This window comes from Talaromyces atroroseus, assembly GCF_001907595.1.
Source record: "Talaromyces atroroseus strain IBT 11181 chromosome Unknown scaffold_14, whole genome shotgun sequence".
In the NCBI taxonomy this organism is placed as follows: Eukaryota; Fungi; Ascomycota; class Eurotiomycetes; order Eurotiales; family Trichocomaceae; genus Talaromyces; species Talaromyces atroroseus.
The window spans coordinates 234,227-251,943 of record NW_017971446.1 but is presented as its reverse complement, the minus strand read 5'-3'; the positions used below and the strand labels follow the sequence as shown (position 1 = coordinate 251,943).

Genomic DNA, 17,717 nt, shown 5'->3' with positions numbered 1-17,717 from the left:
CCAGATCTTCGGTAATCGACTCTGCTCATCCATCTAATTGCCGACTTCCTGTCCTTTTTTTTTCTTTTTTTTTTTTCCTTTGCTTTTTCTTCTTTTTCTTATTCTTTTAGATCTATGACGGCGAGGACAAGGGCGTTTTGGGGGGTTTTTGTTACCACGGGGACTCGATTTTACATGACTGAAATGAAGCCGCTTTTGTAACCTTATATATTTTCGAGCCACTTTTTACGACAAAACAGTCAATGAGTTCATGGAATCATGAATGAACTAGCTAACTAATTAATGATATTATGATCATGTATGTGCAAATGGAGCATTGTTTTATTTACCGGGCAAAAAGCGCTCACCGCCTTGATGTCCTGCTAACGGGCCGCCAATTGGCACTTGCCCCGAAGCTTCGCCATCCAACGATCAGCTCCGCATCGCAAAGTCTTAAGACATGATTTATCGCTCTGACAACTCCACCGAGCGTCACTGACCAGCGAGTCGTTTGAGCCCACAGCTCCTCGAGAGGGTCTCCTCGTCGACCATTGGATGCCCGGCCTTCCGGTTCATGAATTCACAGCTATGGCGTAACGGACCTGTCTATTTGGTTACCAACTGGCACCACTCACATCCGCCATTTGGTAAGCTCGACCGCCCATACGAAGTCCACAACGAGCCTGGAACTCTCTCGTTTAACCCCTGCAAAATGCTGCTCCACACGTGATTGCGATGCTTGGTCCAGATTGACTGATCGATAGCTAGCTAGTCGACAAGCTCCTCCCGAGGCCCGCAAATCGTGTCCACCTCGCCCAAAAAGAAAAAAGAAAAGTCTCTGCTCTCCCCCGGCTTTCACCAGAGAGAAAAAGTGCAGGTCGTTTAGCTCAGATGGACCTTCAACTCGCACTTGTCCCTGGTGCCTCCGTTTCCCTTTCCTCTGTTGCTGTCGTTTTGTGATTTTCTTTCTCGCTCTCCATCCAGCTGGCTCTGTGTGGGTATCGTTTGGGCCCCGCTTTCCTTCCGCAGAGTCATCATCTCTATCCTAGCCCTAAGAGGCTTGCTTGCTTGCTTGCTTGTTCGACGAGGATTTCGACTTTCTCTCATCTACCGCGGGAACCGGTCTGCGGTCGGTTCTATTCAAGATGAAGTTCGGTCGCAATCTCCCGCGAAACGTCGTCCCCGAGTGGAGCTCTTCGTATATCAACTACAAGGCTCTGAAGCAGCTCATCAAATCCGCCGTTGAGAGCCAGAAGACAGAGACCGATGTCGACCTTGTTGGTAAGTACCTTCGTCAATCAATTGCTCTGTCTTTGTGCTCGATTTGATTTTGTTTCATTTTTCTCCGCTTGGATATACCCAATCTAACCGTGGTGTTTGCCTTGCCCCTAGGTTTTTTCTACTCCCTCGATAGAACGCTCGAGGATGTAGACCATTTCTATAACAAAAAGCTGTCGGACTTTACGCGCCGGCTCAAGATATTGGAGGATCGCTTTGGAAATACCTTGGCTGCCAGACAGGTCCTCGACGCCGAAGATATTGGAGACCTCGTCACTGCTTTGCTTGAGCTTCGTGGACAGCTACGTAAACTTCAGTGGTATGGCGAAGTCAACCGTCGTGGCTTTATTAAAATCACCAAGAAACTTGACAAGAAAATCCCTGTCGCCGCAGCGCAGAAGAGATACCTCGCGGCAAAGGTTGATCCTTCACCGTTCGCAACAAATGCCCAACTTACGCAAGCAACCACCAAGATTAATGAGTGGCTCTCCGTCCTGGGTGACCGCAAACTTCCAGATGATGCCAGCTCTACCAAGTCTTTGACACTGTCGAGAGTTCGGTCTCGGCCAAACTTGAACCTGCCGCCCAGCCTGCTCATGGCCGTTGACGAAGCACTCCGCAAAGATGATACCTCTGCCTTGTTGGAGCTCCTCGGAAGTCTAAAGGCCTTCTCTGATGAACAAGGAGAGCTTGTCTATCCAATGGTTCAGAAAAATCTTTTACAGCGCGCAATTGCCTGTAGGGCTAAATCCTCCATCGATACTTTACTGAAGGAGATTGATTCATTGGAAGAAGACGACGATATCAACAAACGGAATTGTATTCATCGACTTGTAATCTCCATTGGTAGAGCTCAGACTACCTCAGATTCCGAGACATCTGCAACCATTACACTAGAATACCCTGAGGAAACTACTTACATCACACCTGCTGCCGCCCCAAGCTTACAGCCTCCGCGAAACGTCGTGAAGGAAGCCAATCAGAAACAACTATTGACTAGAGATGACGAGTCGGTTGCTATTCTGCAATACCTATTAGATTCGCTTCGACCCAATCAGAAACGCGACCTTTTAGCCAAAGATATATCCGGCAGAACTCCTCTGCACTATGGCGCTCAGTACGGGTTCAGAGTCGTCTGTGAAATCATCATCGAGCACCTAAAGCAATGGGATCTATTCGATGTATCACAAGGTATAGACGGGCCAAATTGGCAAGATCATGAGGGCTGGGCTCCTCTGCATCTCAGTGTCGTAGGTGGACATCCATTGACCACCCGGGCTCTTCTGGAAGCTGAAGAGGGAGCCTCAGACGGGGCCAAGACCACAGTTAGAAAACAAATTTCAAAGTCCAGTGCTGCTCTGGCTATGGCGGTCAAAGCAAACTTTGTTGACATTGTCCAGTTGCTCGTCGAGGCTGGTGTCGATATCAACTACCAAGACGAGCAGGGCGAAACAGCTCTACACGTCGCCGCTCGATTCAATCATAGCCAGTGTGCAAAAATTCTCTTAGAGGGAACTGCAGATCAGAAAGCCAATACTGAATTAGCAGAAACCACTTATTCATGGACACCCCTCTTCATCGCTTGTGTGGATGGTTCTTTGGCTGTTACCGACTTGCTCATCAAGGCAGGCGCCGATTTGGAGAGGCCCGACTCATCCGGCTGGACTGCCAAAGAGCATGCAGCTCTTCGAGGTCATATACAAATTGCTAAGCGTCTAGCAGAAGTCACACCCGCTCCAGATCTCTCGGAAAATGACATTTCCGTGACCATCCCAGCCCCTACTTCTTCGCCTCCTCTAGGATCACTGACCGAGCGCAAATCCAATAACAGCAACATCTCCAGTGGGACGCCTACTTATGGATCGCGCGCTCTTGATCCTTTGAAGACTTTTGGACATCGGTATCTTACCGACGAGAGCATGATCCTGGTCAGTCTGGGCACAATGGATATACGAAAGACTACTCCCCCTGTGAGCCTAGACCGTATACCCATCACCAGCGCCCACTCTACACAGCTCGATACTGCACTCTCAGTGGTTATTTCTGCAAGCGGTGCTCACGGGGAGCCAGAAATAATCGATCTTCCGGTCCAAGATAACATTGCTACGGAACCAATTACTTTCTATTCGAAGGAAATCAGCAACGTGAGGATCCTGTTCGATCTTGTTCCTACTTATGCAGGGACTACGAATCAAATTGTGGGACGAGGAGTAGCATTGCTTTCTACCATCAGACCATCTATTGGTTCCAACCGCATTAGCTTGCAAGGCGACATAACGGTACCAGTCGTAGCTGCCAACACTCTTGAAGTGATTGGGACTTTGACTTTCAATTTTCTTGTCATCACTCCCTTTAAACACCCGAAAATGTCCCTCAAACACGACCAAACTTACTGGAAGACCGTCACAGCGCCTATGGTAATTGGACATCGAGGTAGGTTCCATTTTCATTAGATATCAACGACGGAAAATCTAACTCAGTCCGCAAGGTCTCGGTAAGAACTTTGCAAGTCGCAAGTCTCTTCAATTGGGAGAGAACACTGTTCAGGTAAGCGAAGCATCTTCTATACGGTTTAGTGCTGCTCCTGACTGTAAGATTAAAGTCATTCATCGCTGCGGCGAATTTGGGCGCTTCATATGTCGAGGTAAGTTTTGCAATCCAAAACATTTCCCCTTTCAACTAGCATCACTGACTTTTTGTTAGTTTGGTAAGCATTACAATTTACACGCCGTTTAAATCGTATTTTATATAATTATACTAAACTATCGACATAGATGTACAACTCACCAAAGACCACGTTCCTGTTATCTATCACGACTTCCTTGTTAGCGAGACGGGAATTGATGCTCCAGTTCACACTTTGACTCTAGAACAAGTATGTTCTCCTGGGCTCTGATTTTCTTTCTTAGTTACTGTCAGCTAACAAGTTCGAAAAGTTCCTCCATCTTAGCAATACTCATTCACCAGCGCTTGATCCCACTGATAGCCCATCACAACGTCCGCGTGCGATGTCTGTTGGCGAATCTCTTTTTGATCCGTCAGGGATCAGCGAGAAGATGAAACATACGCGTGACTTCAAAAACAAAGGTTTCAAGGGTAATACTCGTGGTAGCCATATCCAAGCACCGTTCGCTACTTTGGAGGAGCTTTTCAAAAAGCTTCCAAAGTCTGTTGGATTTAATATCGAAATGAGTAAGTTCAGTCTTCCTAGCCATTCTAAGTATTAAGATGTTCTTAACTCATTTGCTTAACAGAGTATCCTTCACTGTACGAAAGTGAGGAAGAAGAGATGGACACTTACGCGGTCGAAGTCAACTCCTTTGTAGACACCGTTCTTAACAAAGTTTACGAGCTCGGCGAAGGACGCAATATGATATTTTCCAGTTTCAACCCCGACATCTGTCTCCTTCTTTCCTTCAAGCAGCCTTCGATCCCCGTCCTCTTCTTGACTGATGCCGGCAGCAGTCCTGTTGGTGACATTCGTGCTAGTAGTCTCCAGGAAGCTATTCGATTCGCATCTCGCTGGAACCTGCTAGGAGTCGTCTCCACTGCAGAGCCATTTGTGCTTTGTCCACGACTTGTGCGTGTCGTGAAGGAGTCCGGACTAGTGTGTGTTTCGTACGGAACGCAAAACAATAACCCGGACAATGCCAAGGTAAGTCCACGAACCGCTGATGACTAGGAAAAGAAATTGAAGACTAATAAATCATGAAAAACAGCTTCAAGTAACGAATGGCATTGATGCCGTCATTGTCGACTCGGTCCTCGCCATCAGAAAGGGATTGACAGAGGCCCCGCCCTCCAGTTTCGACTCTCCCATAACCATGGCACAGGCATCTTCGAGCCAGACATTGATTCAACCACCCGCTGATATTAGCACGCTCGACAAAGCGAATCCATAGTCGTCAGTCAGTCATAAGCCTTAAAAGTGATGTTACGGCTTATAAAATAGTTAAATTAGAATGGTATCTTAATTATGGTCACACGACACAGACGGTGCAGTAGAAGGATTTGAAATTCCATGGTTTTAGATTAGATGTATATATCGCAAAAGAAAACCAACTCCTTTTTCGTTTCTTTCTTTATCTTCAAACTTCATCAGATATCTACTGACAGTAATTTTATTCAATCCAACGAATCAATCAATCAATCACATTAGACACCCATCCTTGATACTAGAATGCATCTCACTCATCCCGACACGGATTCGGCGATATCCATTACTACCACTGCTGCTGCTGTTATTGTTCTGTAATCTAGCAGTAGTAGTAGCAGCAGTTTTGTATCTATTGTTTGCGCCACTCATCACTACTGCTACTGGAGGCGTACCAGTTCGCTGTGGGCTTGAAGAATTTTCTGCTGCTGCTGCTGCTGACGTGCGCGGCTCTAGTCGGAATACTTCTACCATCCATTCGTACCAAACTTTGCGATTGTCGGTTTGTCGGTACATGGTTACGACGATTTCGCCGCCGTCGGGGATATAGAGTGGTGTCTATATTTTGTTAGTTTGATATTCTGCGGGAGGGCTAAGGGAAGTTTCTATCTAGAAAGATAGAGAGAAGCAGTACCTTTAAAGGAAAGAATATGGGAAACCAGCTTATCATGCCAGAACTTTTGGTTTCCATCGTCACTGGATTAGTGGATAGCTCAACGTCGTCATACAGCACTGTCTCGAAATACCCGGCTAACCCGTGGCAGACGCCGCGATGCTGGCACGGGAACGAAAGACGGGTTTGGCGAACGTTGTGTTCATTGGGTATCGTCGACGAACTTGCTGGCTGGGTGGGAATGTTGGGGTTGTGGTGAGAAAAAGACCAGGCCGGATGGACGATGGGCACTGGAGGTTCGAAGACTGGAGGCGGAGTTACAGCGGAATTCCTCACACCGCCTCCTGATGCGCTATGGTTGCTACCAATGCTGCTGCCTAAGTGAGATGTAGGTACAGTTGCTGATGCTGGAGAGGAGGTTGTCGATAGATAGTCAATTGCGTGTAGCATGACTACGTATGGAGTTTCGGGTGCTGCAGGGTTGGAGGTTCGTTGTCCGCATATGTCGGCATAGAGCTTCGGTGCGGCAATGGGCGTCAGATGTGCCGAGTAAGAAGAAGGGATAGATATGCCATGTCCGGGGTTGAGCAAATGAGTCACGCCATCTAAGCATTCAGGAGAAAGCTCATTGTCTCCAAAAGAGCCCAAGAGCTCAGAAATAAGGATGTCGATGGGTGTATGTTTGACGGATGCTGCATCTAGTGACTGAGAACTGTCCGTATTTCCCCTATGAGGCCCTTTCCAGCTTCGCATGTCCGACTTGACGAGATTGACAGCCCCGTCCCAGATAGTCTCGTTATGTCGCTGGAGCAGAACAAAAGCATTGGGATTCTTTTCAACCACCCACATCTCAATCTTGACGCCGGTCTCAGCGCTTGCACGAAGGGCCCGTGTCACCAAAGGACCGCGTCCTGCACCTACAACAGCAACGACGACTTTTCCATCCGGACCTGACGTAGGCTTCTTTTGCTCCATCCAATCGTTTAGAGCTTTCGCAACGGCTCGTTCATACCATGCATATTTGATGGGATCTTTCTCGAATACTTCGTAAGTAATGCTCTCCAAGTTGACGGTCAACGGTTGCAAGGGTGCCTGTAAGTAATCCTGATATCCGGTGCCGAACCGCTCAATAGGAGTGCGGGGTGGTTGTCGTTGTTGCAGATTCCTCATGTAGGACAGTTGGGGAGTAGGGTCCTGGTGCTTCTTCCCTTGAGACATTGTCTGTGCTATAGTAGGAAAATCCACTTTATCAGCAGCAGCAGCAGAAGCAACTGACTGAGATTCGTCATCGTTCTCCAAGCCAGGGATGGGTCCAACGTCACAAAGCAGGATCCAAGGTGGTGTACGAAGACGCATAAACCTAGCAATAAGCGATTGATGGCCCTTGGATAGAACAGGATAGCCTTTCGGGTTTTTGATAAACGTCGTCCCTTCGATTGTCAGCATGTGTACAGGCTCCGAATACCAGCGAGTCTGAACTGGCAGGACCGGAAGATGTTTTGGAAGCGCCAAAGCTGTGCATACTCATTAGAAGGTACACTTTCGTAAAAGAGAAGAAATAGTCTATGTTATTCTTACCGACGAGCAATCTTGAGTGGTGTTTGCAGGTAGTTCTAATAATCTCCCATGCATCCCAGGTTCCAAAGAGATCAAGCTTCGCAGGTCGATCTTCGCTTGGCTCCAGAAACTCGTTTCTTACAAATGGAGCCAAGTCACCCATCTCAGATGCCTCCAAATCCGGATTATCGACCATTTCCAGCCAGATGTGGAACTGAATATAAGGGGCTATGTTTAAGGCCTCTTGTATAGCTCTCGCATAGTAGATCAAGCCTTCAGAGTGAAGACCACCATGCTGAAGTTTCGGACCTGGAATGATGAGATAGCTAATGCCACAGAATGCCGCATAGGCAACCTCCAGCATTAATACCTGGCGAGAAACCTCCGCTATCAAAGGATCCGGTGAGCAAAGATCGATCCAGGAGCTGGTGATTCCAACCACCTGGCTGATTGACTCATTGGGAGTTAGAGGCGTATCGTCTGGGGTTAGAGGAGGAATTGTCACGGCTTTTGTGTTATAAGAAGTTCCTCGGGTGCCAACTGCATCGTAGTCCGGAGGATCTAGCGAAGCTAGATGAGACGAGAGCAACGACAAAACGCGTGAATGAAAATGCGACGTGGTTATTGGCGTAGTCAGCATGTCATACTAAAGAAAGAGAATTAGCTACTCCAACTGACACCGGTGGTAACCAAGCAAGAGATAGAACATACATTACTGGCGTGAGCGTAATGAATAGCCTGAGAGCTTACAGGCAGCTGACGATTGCTTTCATGCTGGCCTATACAGAAAGAATAGACCGGATCCTCGGTCTCTGGGACGGTCTGCATGGCGCCGGAGTCGATTTTTTGAGCGTGGCTAGACGTTCCCAAAGAGTCAAGATATGGGGTCTACCAGGCACGAGATGGAAGACTCTCGGATTGGTTTGCTGTATATTGTATAATTTGTGCAGATATAAATTCAAACAGACCGAAGTAAGAAGCAAATCATAGAGTTATGTGGACAAGTGTTCTTAGAATAAATATTGATTGATACTTGATTGACGCTACCGAGTTGACATGGTGAGGAATTTCCTTTCAGAGTGCCGGCAGAGCGCAATTCAAGGAGAAAGAGGGATGAAATGGAAGGGATCGAGAGCGAGCCGAATGCAGGCCTGGGATTGCGAACCAGAAGAGCCCTGGCTGTGCGATCCTGGGTTGTTGTGCGAAGGGAGGGGGTAAATAGACGCAAATAATTATTCTGGGGATATCCCGCAGGGGTGCCTGGCTTCTTACCCGATCAGGCAGGCGGTGACCGCGATAAGCAGCTGTGGCGGTTGGCGGCCTTATCCAGCGACTTTTTTTTTCTCCCCTTCTTTCTTCCCCATGCTCGACGACATCGGCTCGTTTCACAGCGGCGCCATCCACAGAGCTCCTCGTTCGCGCCAGCCGCGCACTTGTTCCAAGCTGAATTGAGCCTCCGCGATCTTCACTATGGTTGATAGACGTCCTGAAGCCACAGACAACTCGCGTGCGAAGCGGCAGAAGAAGGAAACCGCAGAAATGGATCCCCGCAGCAATCCGTACCTCGCCCACATGTACCCCGAACAGAATGGGAACGGCAGCTCGAATAATAGTGCGTTTGCTGGCTTTAAAAGGCATCAGACCACTGCTGCTCTTGCCCAGGTTGCGGAGGATGCGGAAATCAATCCTTTCAATGACAAGCCTTTCTCATCGACGTATTTTTCCATCTTGAAGACTCGGCGAAATTTGCCCGTCCATGCGCAGAGGTAAGCAAGGATCTCCTTAGAAGACTGAGGATTGATTAGGCTAATTTGATGTCGCTACAATATAGAGACGAATTTCTGCAACTCTATCAACAGTCTCAAATTCTAGTCTTTGTTGGTGAGACTGGTTCTGGAAAAACGACGCAGATTCCGCAGTTCGTGCTTTTCGATGATCTTCCACAAACCCAGCGCAAGATGGTCGCGTGTACCCAACCACGTCGAGTGGCTGCAATGTCTGTCGCGCAGCGTGTCGCCGCGGAAATGGATGTGAAGTTGGGCGAAGAGGTCGGTTATAGCATTCGTTTCGAGGATATGACTAGCCCAAAGACTATTCTTAAGTATATGACCGATGGTATGCTTCTCCGAGAAGCTATGAACGATCACGACCTCCAGCGCTACAGCACGATTATTCTGGACGAGGCGCACGAGCGTACAATGTCTACCGATATCTTGATGGGATTGCTCAAAGAGGTAGTTCAACGACGACCGGATTTGAAGATCATCATCATGTCTGCCACGCTGGATGCCCAGAAATTCCAACGGTATTTCAACGATGCCCCACTGCTTGCAGTCCCTGGAAGAACCCATCCCGTGGAAATCTTTTATACCCCCGAGCCAGAGCAAGACTATGTAGAGGCTGCCATTCGTACAGTCCTGCAAATCCACGCCACTGAACCCGACGGAGACATTCTAGTGTTCTTGACGGGCGAAGAAGAAATTGAAGATGCAGTGAGGAAGATATCTCTCGAAGCGGACGAGATGGTAAGGGAGGCGGATGCGGGCCCAATGAAGGTGTATCCATTGTATGGCAGTCTGCCACCGCACATGCAACAGCGCATTTTCGAACCGGCCCCCAGCGCCCGGAGACCCGGTGGTCGGGCTGGTCGCAAAGTCATAGTGTCTACCAATATTGCAGAAACGTCCCTTACAATCGATGGTATAGTCTATGTGGTGGACCCAGGTTTTTCCAAGCAGAATGTCTACAACCCGCGTATCCGAGTTGAGTCCTTGCTTGTATCCCCAATTTCCAAAGCATCCGCGCAACAGAGAGCTGGTCGTGCTGGTCGTACTCGTCCTGGAAAATGCTTCCGTCTGTATACCGAGGCGGCATTCAAGAAGGAGCTCATTGATCAGACGTACCCGGAAATTCTCCGGTCGAACCTTTCCTCCACCGTCCTGGAGCTCAAGAAATTAGGCATCGACGACTTGGTGCATTTCGATTTAATGGACCCGCCGGCCCCGGAGACCCTAATGAGAGCCTTGGAAGAACTCAACTATCTAGCTTGTCTTGACGATGAAGGAGATTTGACAGCTCTTGGACGTCTCGCATCTGAATTCCCTCTAGACCCGGCACTGGCGGTGATGCTAGTCTCTTCGCCAGAGTTCTATTGCTCGAATGAAATCCTGTCAATAACCGCACTACTCTCGGTACCCCAAGTCTTCGTACGCCCTCACGCACAACGCAAGCGAGCAGACGAGATGAAAGACCTTTTTGCGCATCCCGACGGTGACCACCTCACACTACTAAACGTGTATCACGCGTTCAAAGGCCCCGAGGCTCAAAGCGACCCCAAGCAATGGTGTCACAACCACTTCCTCTCCCTCCGCGCCCTCCAATCCGCAGACAACGTTCGTCTCCAGCTTCTACGCATCATGGAACGTGAAGAGGTCGAGCTCGTCTCGACTCCATTTGAGGACAAGAAGTACTACGAGAACATCCGGCGTGCCTTGGTAGCCGGATTTTTCATGCAAGTCGCCAAAAAGGAGAGCACCGGCAAGAGCATGTACAACACCGTCAAGGACAACCAGCATGTGCTCCTCCACCCAAGCACGGTGCTGAGCCATGATGCCGAATGGGTGCTCTATAACGAGTTTGTCCTCACTACGAAGAATTATATCCGCACAATCACGGCTGTGAAACCGGAGTGGCTTTTGGTATGCACCTCTCCCCTCCCTCCCTATATATATATATATATATTTTCACACTTCTAACGGGGTTTCTTTTTCTAGGAAATCTCGCCGATTTACTACGACATTACATCTTTCCCCAAGGGCGATATCCGCTCGGCCCTTTTGCGAGCGAGCGAGAGACTGGCTCGCAAAGAAAAAATGAGAAGCAGTAGGCGGTAGAAATTAGACTAATGTAAAATTAAGAGAGATAGATATCCAGCAATTTACCATGTTTCTTGAACGGACTTTCCATTTGTTTATACTCGTCTTATCGTCGATTGTTTGGTTATGTCTAGATAACATGTACATGTAGATAGAAAAGAAAAGAGGCCCATCGTGATAAATTGTGGCAGGTTCTATTATACACAGCATGCAACTAGCTAGGCTAGACTGTCTATCCAAGTATATATATATTATATTATAATCATATCATACATATCAGCCAGCCACTATGAAGTAGAAGATGCATTCAATTCACGTTCTTGCGTTTCATTCTTCGCAACAACAGGCCCGCTATTCGACGAACTGAGCTGTTCTATGCGCAAATACAAGACTTCTAATTGTGATCGCAGACTCTTAAGCTCGCTCGAATCCGGTTGATCTGATGATGTGTGTGGTCTTTTGCTGTTGCTGTTGTCGAAATCGGCTTGTTGTAGGCCGGCATGTGTCAGCCTCCTGTGAGCATCTTGAAGTTCATGGTAGAGATGTGTCGTTGATACTGTGGAATTGACGCCATGTGCTTCCCGCTGCAACTGACTTATTCTTTCGCCGGTTAGAGCGACAAAGGTGGCACATTTTTCCGACAGTGGTCGTTCCTCCTGCTGCTGCTCGGGGCCTTCAATTGCGAGCTTCTCTTGTGTTTGTCGCCATCGCCTATAACTGGCGGCCAAGTAAGATGTGGACGCTCCTGGTCTTTGAGCATGGTTGCAGTCGAACCCGCTTTGTACGGCAGCATGGACCAATGTGGAAAACAGGTCATCTCGACCACAACAAGCGCAGAAATCGGCCATATATAGGATGAGTCGGGCGATGCGCGATTCTTCAAGATCTGAAGATGAGACGATGAAGGTCAATGCTCTTGAAAGAGTAGACAGACCACTCTTGTAATGCTTGCGAACAGAGTAGAATCGCAAGAACGCGGACAAGGTAGCAAAATTATCAACAAATCCATTAGCACGAGCGACGTGCATGTATGCCTCTGCTTTCTCCGGTTGATCAAAGCGAAGAGTGGCTGTGATAACACTGGTGAGAATGATAGGGTTGAAGCTGCTCATAGGAGGTACTGTGATTGTAATTCCATTCACAGTCTTCTTTTGCCACGTCTTTCGGAGATTGACATGATAGCCGCCTTCACCCCTGAGCATTTGAAGGAATAGATCGAAGTCCTTGAGATTTTTGGTCTTTCGGAAGTGTGTGATAATATCGATGATCAATGGTGTGCTAAGCTGGAACAGATTCGGGATCAAGCATTTCAGCACCAAATCAGCCAAGTCGTTTTGATGTGTTCTGCTAAAGGCAGATATGAGAAGTGCAAACGCGAAGGGGCGATCGGGTTCCTCACAGGACAATAAGTTGTCCGCGACTTGCATCAGGAGTTTCTGAAGGGATAGTTTGCCACTCAAATATTGTTGGATATCTTGTTTGAGAAATGCATCATAGCGTTCTCGCACATACCGACGCATAACGTCTACCTCTTCAATTCCAAGGTTTTGCATAAGATCGTCATACGGCGAATCCTTGATATATTTCAGCGAGTACAGCCGACGCCGTACAGCCTGAAGCCGACGAAGTAAATTGCTCGGCGTGCGGTTAAGCGCATCGTCCATCTGATAGTCCACGGGCAGGCCTGAGTAATCATGAACAATAGCCGGTCGCACCAGTAATCGGTAGACGAGTTGTTGCACGGCCAGTTTCTGAATAGCCTTTATTCGAGTTATACTAGAGCGCTCCCATATGAAATCCGGCTCTGGTCGTGGTATGACATTGTTTATGTCTGCAAAATTATCCATGGAATCATATTCTATATTCTCGACTTCCTCGTCATTGACGTCTTTCAGGGTTGATTCAGTAGCCTGAGCGGGCGACGCGTCGATTTCAGCGTCCTCTGCAGGCGTCGTTATCTCTGGGTTTATTGGCACATCGTTGCTAGGCCCTTCCTTTCCAGCCGTATTGCTATCGTCCACCATATCCTTTGCCGGAGAGACTAGTGAATGCGACTCTCTAAGACCCCGGGCCGCCCGGATTGGTCGAGAGCTAGTGCTATACAATCGAGTCTGCGTAGCAACAGTACTACCAGTGTGTCGAAGTTCTCTGATAGAAAGTACTTCCAGTAGACGACGCTCCTCGTCGACCAATTCGTTCACTTCTTCCTTGACAGCCGCGATTTTGTCGTCCCATTCTTGCCGGCGCTTTCGTTTAGCTATGGCGTCTGCAATGGCGGCACCGGCGAAAATACTCGAGTAAAGCGTGGTGACGGCGTTGGCTACACGGAGGCCGCGACGGTTTGTCGAGGTAGGGCGTGAGGCGACTCCGTTGACATACGTCCTCAGGCAAGCATGGCAACGGCAGCTCGAGGACGGTAGCCGAGCGGTTGCTCGGGACCACAAACCCTGCATTATCTATCTCATTATTTCTGCGAGCTGCAACAAGCCCAATTGAGTGCGGTTGTAATCGGGGATGGGATGAGAGGGAGGTGCAATTGAATGTTGATGAGGCACTGTAGGTAGGTATGTCGAATGTTGAAGCAAAACTTTGGCCCGAGAGATTTCCGCCGGCGGTGCGGTGCATACAATGCAAACAGAGCCCGTTACTGTACCGTAGTTAACTAGTTACGTATGGCTTCCAAGGAGCTTCATACCCAACACTCGCGCCGTCGCTCGTTTCAGCCGGGGTAATAGTTCTATGCTATTCTTTATATTGGCTTCTCTCTTCTAGTTTGATTGCGAGCTTCAACATGCGCGGCAGTGTCGTTGCACTGCTTACACTGGCGACGGTTGCGTACGGCCATGGAAATCACGACGCAAATGCTGAAGTATCGGCAGATTGGGCGACGAGACATATGCAAGGTGTGAATTTGGTGTGAAGTTCTTCTATAAGTGAGGAATCCGTACTAAAAGACAGGTCTTGATCTTCATCAGAGGAACATCACATCGACTCGTTCGACGCCGGCTCCTTCTTCGCCCTCCACGACTACGACAACTCGGGGGACTGGACGAGCGACGAGATCATAAAAACCTACGGCCTCCTAGACTCTTCCAATGCGCACCTGAGCGAAGACCAAAAAGCCAAGGTCGTACGCGAGGTGCTAGACCTCTTCAGCGCCCCGGACTCCGAAGCAGTCTCCCGCGACGACTGGATGAGCAAGGTCCAGGCGGGCGTCAGGTTACCTGATTTCGGACACGGACCGGGCCACCATGGCGACATTGAGTATGAATATGAGATCCACCACTTCGAGCAGTTTCATGGCGAGGATGCGACGGCGGAGGAATTGACACATCCCGAGGACATTGAGCATTTCCGGCTCCACGACGAGATGGAGTTGGCGGAAGAGAGGCTGCAGCAGTTGGAGAGCATGCAGATTGTTGAATCGAACATTCCCAGGAAGTTTCTGCGGAATGTATGAGAGGGATTTTTTTTTTGTGTTCCGCGCCATGTAATGACTGTATATACGGAGATTGGAGTTTGAAGATATAAAAATGACATGGATGTATCATAATGAACGTAACGTAGTAAACGTTATGACCTAGGTATGTAATTTGCGGGTATCATTGTATAAAAGGGAACTTAGACTATGGGTTCAATTAAAAATCAACCTGAATGTCATAGACACAATGCATGACACCCGGCGCATAAGTCTTGACTTGCTCGACATGATCGCAGGTGATTGAAGGCTGTCCTTCTTGCTGCTGCAGACGAGCAGCCAAACCCGCATACTCAGCGACAATAACCATCTTCTTGCTCTCAATATCAGCAACGTCAACGTTCTCGTGAACATGAGCCCAGCCGCCATATTCCCGGTCCAGAAGCCTTAGCGAGGGTTCCCACGTAGGACGAGAGGTAGGCAGTAAGCCTAGGTTGACGTGTCGAACAGGGGCCCAAAGCCCTCTGTTCTTTAGCACGGGGCGTATGGCATCCATGAGCGTGGGGGCAGTCTGGTTATCACCCTGGAAAATGACAACGCGATCTGTGTCCGTGAGGTCATGTAGCAGTGTTTCAACAACGCTATTCATGTCACACTGCCCATCGCCACCAGCATCCAGACGAACAACCCTGCAATTCCACCCGTTTGCGAGACATCCGCGCCTCAGCCCCTCGACAGACCACGCATTAAGCTCCCAGCCCCATACCCTCTTGACACCTCGTTTCAAATACGAGAACACGAAATAGCCAATCCCAGCATACAAGTCGACAACACTGATTTCCTCGACGCGCTGTCCCTTGAGCGAAGCGTCATCTAGACCCGTAAACCGATGCCGCCCTTGTTGTTGTTGTTGTTGTTGTTGTTGTTCCAGGCCCAGTATGCGAGCCTTTTCAGTGATATTTCCGCGTGAGAACATGGTATATAGCGGGGCCCAGCATTGTATGATGCCGCCATTCTGGACTGTCTGCACCCAGAAAGCGTTTTCGAAGGGGTCACCCTTTCCTGAATGATTATTGCACGGGCTTGATATTGATTCTCCGAAATCGCCATATAACGGAACCAAGCCAGTCGGACTCCGCATGCGATTCTCATCACCGGCAGTATTGGTTAGGAGAATCGGGGCATTGATGGCAATGTGCGTGACGCCCATGTGAGCAAAAGATGCAGCGATGGAGGCGTAGAGTTCCTGGCGCTCTGCGTCGGACAGGGATGCATAGCGTTCTGCCCAGGGCTGGGGGTGGGTGAACACGTTGGCTGGGAGGAGGAGCAGTGGGTGATAGACTGTATATCTTTTGGGAAGAGAGACCCCGCTAGGATTGCTGGATGAGGCAGGGTGGTGCAGCAGGAACTGCTGGATGCCATGTTGTAGCGGGTTGGTTGCGATGTGTTTCTTGTTCCTCTTCTTATTGTCGGTGTGTTTGGGCACGCCATGGCCTCCGTTAAGCCGGTCCCTTATGTCTGAGGCCATACCTAGGTATCTGGCTTTGCAATGACCATTTCATGAGGAAAGATGGCCAGGATATAAATTCGTGGTGTTGCGGATCGTGACCTCAGATTGTTCGGCCAATCAGAGCGCCGCAATCCAATTCTGGATAGGCAAGACAAGAAGACATTGTGATATTCCGGGTCTAAGTCTATTCTACATATAGGAAGAATTACAAGTATAATACATAGCTACTCTGCATCAGAAGCGCGTCTTCTATAGCCGCCCTCCAGCATATTCGAAGTCCACTGGTAACTCCCCAGGAAGATGGCACCGCCGAGCGCAATAGCAGTGGTGCGAGGACCAACGCCTCGCCAGAAAACACCAGCCCCTTCCTCCCTCCAGATGCGCCGCACGACATCCGACACTCGAATATTGCTTCCATCCTCGCGCCTCGCAAGCATAACCCTCGTCTTGGTCACGTCCAGCGGCGTCGTCAACGCAGCCGCAATGCCGCCAGCAATGCTCCCAAACACCGCGCTTGGCCCAGCCGCTATTTGTCCTGAAAGCGTATGACTGCTGTCATCCTCCTCATCACCATCAGAAGAAGAAGAAGATGAAACCCATCGCGCATACCGATTCTTCATAGCCTCCCACATGGTGAACTGCAGAATCGTAAACGGGATTTCGCGCGCAATCGTGATGCCCGTACCCCGGTACAGTTCACGAATCATCTGAAACTTCCCGCCTCCTTGTCCGCCGCCGCCGCCACCATGGCCATGTCTCAGGGACAGAATATCCGTCAGCGCGCGCAGCGACGAGCCCCCAAACAACCCGGCCTGTGCGCGCTGCTTAATCACCTCAGTCGGCACGCGGATAATGCACGCGGCAATCTCACCTAACGTCGACGCGGTGGAGTGCGCAATGAACGTCTGCGTCTTGGAAGCCGTATTCTCCAATGAAGCCGGGAGGAGCTGCCGCTTTATGCCGTCGTAGGTGATGAAGAAGAATGCCGCGGAGGGGGCAGATCCGAAGAGAACCGATGGCAGACCGGCATAGATGCCGCGGATGATGTGCCGGAAGGCAGGGCGAGCGGCCTGTGCTTGGACCTGCGCCTGTCTGGTCTGAGGCGCATCTTTGGCAACGGAGGATACGCTGCTGCCCTGGCGCGCCTTTTGGAGGCGGGTTTTGATCGTGTCGAGCGGGTAGAGCGAGAGGTCAACGGTGAAGCCGGCCACGGCGCCGGACTGGATCAATTCAATCAGCTGTCATTCATTTTGTCGGTATATAGGCAGGCAGGTAGGTAGGTCGGTATACAACGCACGTAGAGTGATCTCGCCCATGGGGAGGAGACTGGTATATGTTTATCCTCCGCCATGCATTAATTTGAAAATTTCCCTCGAAGAAGAAAACAAAAGCAGCACGTCACTACTACCGCAATGGCATAGCTTTTCCCTTCTTTGCTCTTTGCTCTTGGGCTATATTCTAATTGTTTCTCGAATATAATGCTCAGAGCGATTCCAAAAAGCGAGGTTGGCAGATGGTGTTGAGTTAGCTGAGTTTTGGGGGGGGGGGGGGGG

General features: G+C 49.4%; 7 protein-coding genes across 7 annotated transcripts; 3 read left to right on the top strand and 4 right to left on the bottom strand.

Moving 5' to 3' along the window:
• Positions 1-1,124: 1,124 nt before the first annotated feature.
• Positions 1,125-5,159, top strand: UA08_08438 (hypothetical protein; the record flags this gene model as incomplete). Its single annotated transcript, XM_020263549.1, has 9 exons — positions 1,125-1,260; positions 1,372-3,690; positions 3,746-3,804; positions 3,860-3,901; positions 3,961-3,964; positions 4,032-4,132; positions 4,194-4,449; positions 4,512-4,912; positions 4,977-5,159. 9 exons carry the CDS (start codon positions 1,125-1,127, stop codon positions 5,157-5,159), a joined length of 3,501 nt encoding a protein of 1,166 aa, XP_020116437.1.
• A 289-nt stretch (positions 5,160-5,448) lies between these two features.
• UA08_08437 (hypothetical protein) lies at positions 5,449-8,189 on the bottom strand (the record flags this gene model as incomplete). Its single annotated transcript, XM_020263548.1, has 5 exons — positions 5,449-5,513; positions 5,587-5,749; positions 5,826-7,318; positions 7,383-8,007; positions 8,073-8,189. 5 exons carry the CDS (start codon positions 8,187-8,189, stop codon positions 5,449-5,451), a joined length of 2,463 nt encoding a protein of 820 aa, XP_020116436.1.
• Positions 8,190-8,831: 642 nt separating this feature from the next.
• Positions 8,832-11,254, top strand: UA08_08436 (Pre-mRNA-splicing factor ATP-dependent RNA helicase PRP43; the record flags this gene model as incomplete). Its single annotated transcript, XM_020263547.1, has 3 exons — positions 8,832-9,127; positions 9,193-11,059; positions 11,135-11,254. The coding sequence occupies 3 exons, from the start codon at positions 8,832-8,834 to the stop codon at positions 11,252-11,254; spliced, it is 2,283 nt and encodes a 760-aa protein (XP_020116429.1).
• A 269-nt stretch (positions 11,255-11,523) lies between these two features.
• On the bottom strand, positions 11,524-13,689 carry UA08_08435 (hypothetical protein; the record flags this gene model as incomplete). Its single annotated transcript, XM_020263546.1, has 1 exon — positions 11,524-13,689. The coding sequence occupies one exon, from the start codon at positions 13,687-13,689 to the stop codon at positions 11,524-11,526; it is 2,166 nt and encodes a 721-aa protein (XP_020116428.1).
• Positions 13,690-14,027: 338 nt separating this feature from the next.
• UA08_08434 (hypothetical protein) lies at positions 14,028-14,696 on the top strand (the record flags this gene model as incomplete). Its single annotated transcript, XM_020263545.1, has 2 exons — positions 14,028-14,139; positions 14,212-14,696. 2 exons carry the CDS (start codon positions 14,028-14,030, stop codon positions 14,694-14,696), a joined length of 597 nt encoding a protein of 198 aa, XP_020116431.1.
• Positions 14,697-14,874: 178 nt separating this feature from the next.
• Positions 14,875-16,182, bottom strand: UA08_08433 (hypothetical protein; the record flags this gene model as incomplete). Its single annotated transcript, XM_020263544.1, has 1 exon — positions 14,875-16,182. The coding sequence occupies one exon, from the start codon at positions 16,180-16,182 to the stop codon at positions 14,875-14,877; it is 1,308 nt and encodes a 435-aa protein (XP_020116430.1).
• Positions 16,183-16,388: 206 nt separating this feature from the next.
• Positions 16,389-17,515, bottom strand: UA08_08432 (hypothetical protein; the record flags this gene model as incomplete). The annotated part of the gene is made up of 2 exons (XM_020263542.1): positions 16,389-17,384; positions 17,462-17,515. 2 exons carry the CDS (start codon positions 17,513-17,515, stop codon positions 16,389-16,391), a joined length of 1,050 nt encoding a protein of 349 aa, XP_020116433.1.
• Between the last annotated feature and the right edge of the window lie 202 nt (positions 17,516-17,717).